At 42.5% G+C, this 2,266-nt stretch overlaps 1 protein-coding gene across 1 annotated transcript in view; it reads left to right on the plus strand.

Annotated features, from left to right (window-relative positions):
• Positions 1–2,266, plus strand: part of LOC103397082 (EGF-like repeat and discoidin I-like domain-containing protein 3) — a 100,355-nt gene that overhangs the window by 33,053 nt on the left and 65,036 nt on the right. Inside the window, exon 3 of the mRNA XM_008335327.1 lies at positions 1,305–1,418. Coding sequence (XP_008333549.1) covers positions 1,305–1,418 — 114 coding nt within the window. The remainder of the gene's footprint in view (positions 1–1,304; positions 1,419–2,266) is intronic.

Raw genomic sequence — 2,266 nt, forward strand, 5'->3', positions numbered from 1 at the left:
TTTACTTTAATTTTAGAGTGCTTTTTGCTTTTTAGTTCTTTTTACTCTATTTATTGTGTTAACTCCTCTTCTCTCTTTTTCTGCACTGCCACTGGCTACTGTACTAGTATGTTTCCCCCAAGGGGGATGAATAAAGCCCTACTCTACTCTATTCTACACTGCTATTCGGCCCGTAGGCCGAAACAACAGTGAGGCACCTGTCCCTGACCCGAAGGCGCAGGGAAGCGACCCTCTCGCTCAGTGGGGAGAACTCCAACACATGACTGGCAAGCTGGGTAGCTATAAGTAAGCTTACGCCAGCACGCCGTCTCTCACCACGAGTAACTCCAGAGTAGAAAAGAGTCCAGCCTCTCTCAAGGAGTTCGGTCCCAGAACCCAGACTGTGTGTGGAGGTGAGCCCGTCTATATCTAGTCGGTATCGTTCAACCTCCCGCACAAGCTCAGACTCTTTTCCCCCCAGAGTGGTGACATTCCATGTCCCCATAGCCAGAGTGGTTGTCCAGGGATTGGGCCGTCGGGGTCTCCACCCACAACCGCCACCCAAATCACAAGGCACCGGCCCCTTGTGGGACTTCCTGCGGGTGGTAGGCCCACTAGAAAGCAGACTCACGTCGCTTGTTCGGGCTGGGCCCGTGAGCAAGGACCCGGCCACCAGGCGCTCGCCTGCGAGCCCCAACCCCGGGCCTGGCTCCAGGGTGGGGCCCCGGTGACGTCAATCCGGGCGACGTGAACCTCTTTGATTGATTCATTTTCTTCATCAAGGGGGGGGTTTGAACCGTTATTTGTCTGATCCGTCGCCTAGGACCTGTTTGCCTTGGGAGACCCTACCAGGGGCGTTAAGCCCCCGAGAACATAGCTCCTAGGTTCATTCGGGTACTCAAACCCCTCCACCACGTTAAGGTTGCGATTCAAGGAGGGGTGCTCTGATATTATCAAACTTTTAACAAGAGCTCTTGTACAATGTCTTAACACAAACTCCTCACAGACCGTTGCAAGAACAAAACAGTACACGTCAGAAAATATTTGTTAAAAACCACAGGAAGGGTTCCACAGGTTGTTTTTGTTCCTTACACCAGAATCTGTGCTAAGTCTGTGTTGCAGCATGAATGTTCTCCAGAGCTTTTGATTTATTAGTTTTCAGGGAAGCTGTGTCTTTGTTTGAGCCTCACAGGGAAAATCTGATATTCGCTAACAGCTAAAGCATTTTAATCAGGATGAGGTTCTTTGTAATTGTCCAAGTCCTTATCAAAGCTTTCATTCTTTTTATTCATTTATTTATTTTTTATGTGTCTCGTCTATTCTAGATATTAACGAATATAAAAGGGATCCATGTAAGAACGGGGGAATTTGCACAGACCTGGTTGCCAACTATTCCTGTGAATTCCCGGGAGAATACATAGGAAGAAACTGTCAATACAGTAGGCAGTCATGTCCATTTTTTTTTTTTTTTTTTTGCAAATGTTTGTCTGTAAGTTCTTGTACCTTTTGTAGTGATTTCTGAACAGTACACCTAGTACTGCAGGCCGTGGAAAAGTAAAGTGAACGATTAGAGGTAGTTTGCTGGCAATTCACATGAAGAACGTCTAGTTGTGTTTCATTGGATATGAAATTTACCCTGGGAGTTATATTTTCTAGAACCAAGTTTGGAGAACTTAAGGACATTTTTATATTTCTTCTGGCCATATTTTATGATGATAGTTTTGTCTCTCTCTCTCTCTCTCTCTATATATATATATATATCATCACTAATAGGGATATTACTTTAATTTGGATAATGGAATTTTGGTTGCATGTAACTGAAAAGTGTTCTTATCTTCTGTTTGAGTTTTTGTTTTGTTATAATCTAGGTTATTTTGGTTTAAAATCATCTTTTTTTATAAATTATGTCCCAGTCTGCTGGCTATTGATGCATTCATAATGAAGGACATTAGACACTTTTACCACTCACCTTTTTAAAACTTGCCATCAAATCCCAGGTAAAAGTCAAGAAGTCAGTATATTGTTTCTTTTTACATCCTACTGGGGCTCTATAAGCTTATGTTACTTATAGTCTGTTTTAGCTGTCTGTAATTTATAAGTGGACTTTATGCTATACAGAATAAAATGCTACATATTTACTTTAAGTGCAACAAAGAGTCTTCTCTGTGAAATGGAGTATTTTGCTCAAATTGTGAAAGAGAGATTGGAAATTATTTATATTCAGTCAAAAAGCCCATTCTGTCTGATTACGTTTTTATGACACCTCTTTTGGTGTGTTTTTGTGCCT

This window comes from Cynoglossus semilaevis, chromosome W (genome assembly GCF_000523025.1).
Source record: "Cynoglossus semilaevis isolate Cse_v1.0 chromosome W, Cse_v1.0, whole genome shotgun sequence".
Taxonomy (NCBI): Eukaryota; Metazoa; Chordata; class Actinopteri; order Pleuronectiformes; family Cynoglossidae; genus Cynoglossus; species Cynoglossus semilaevis.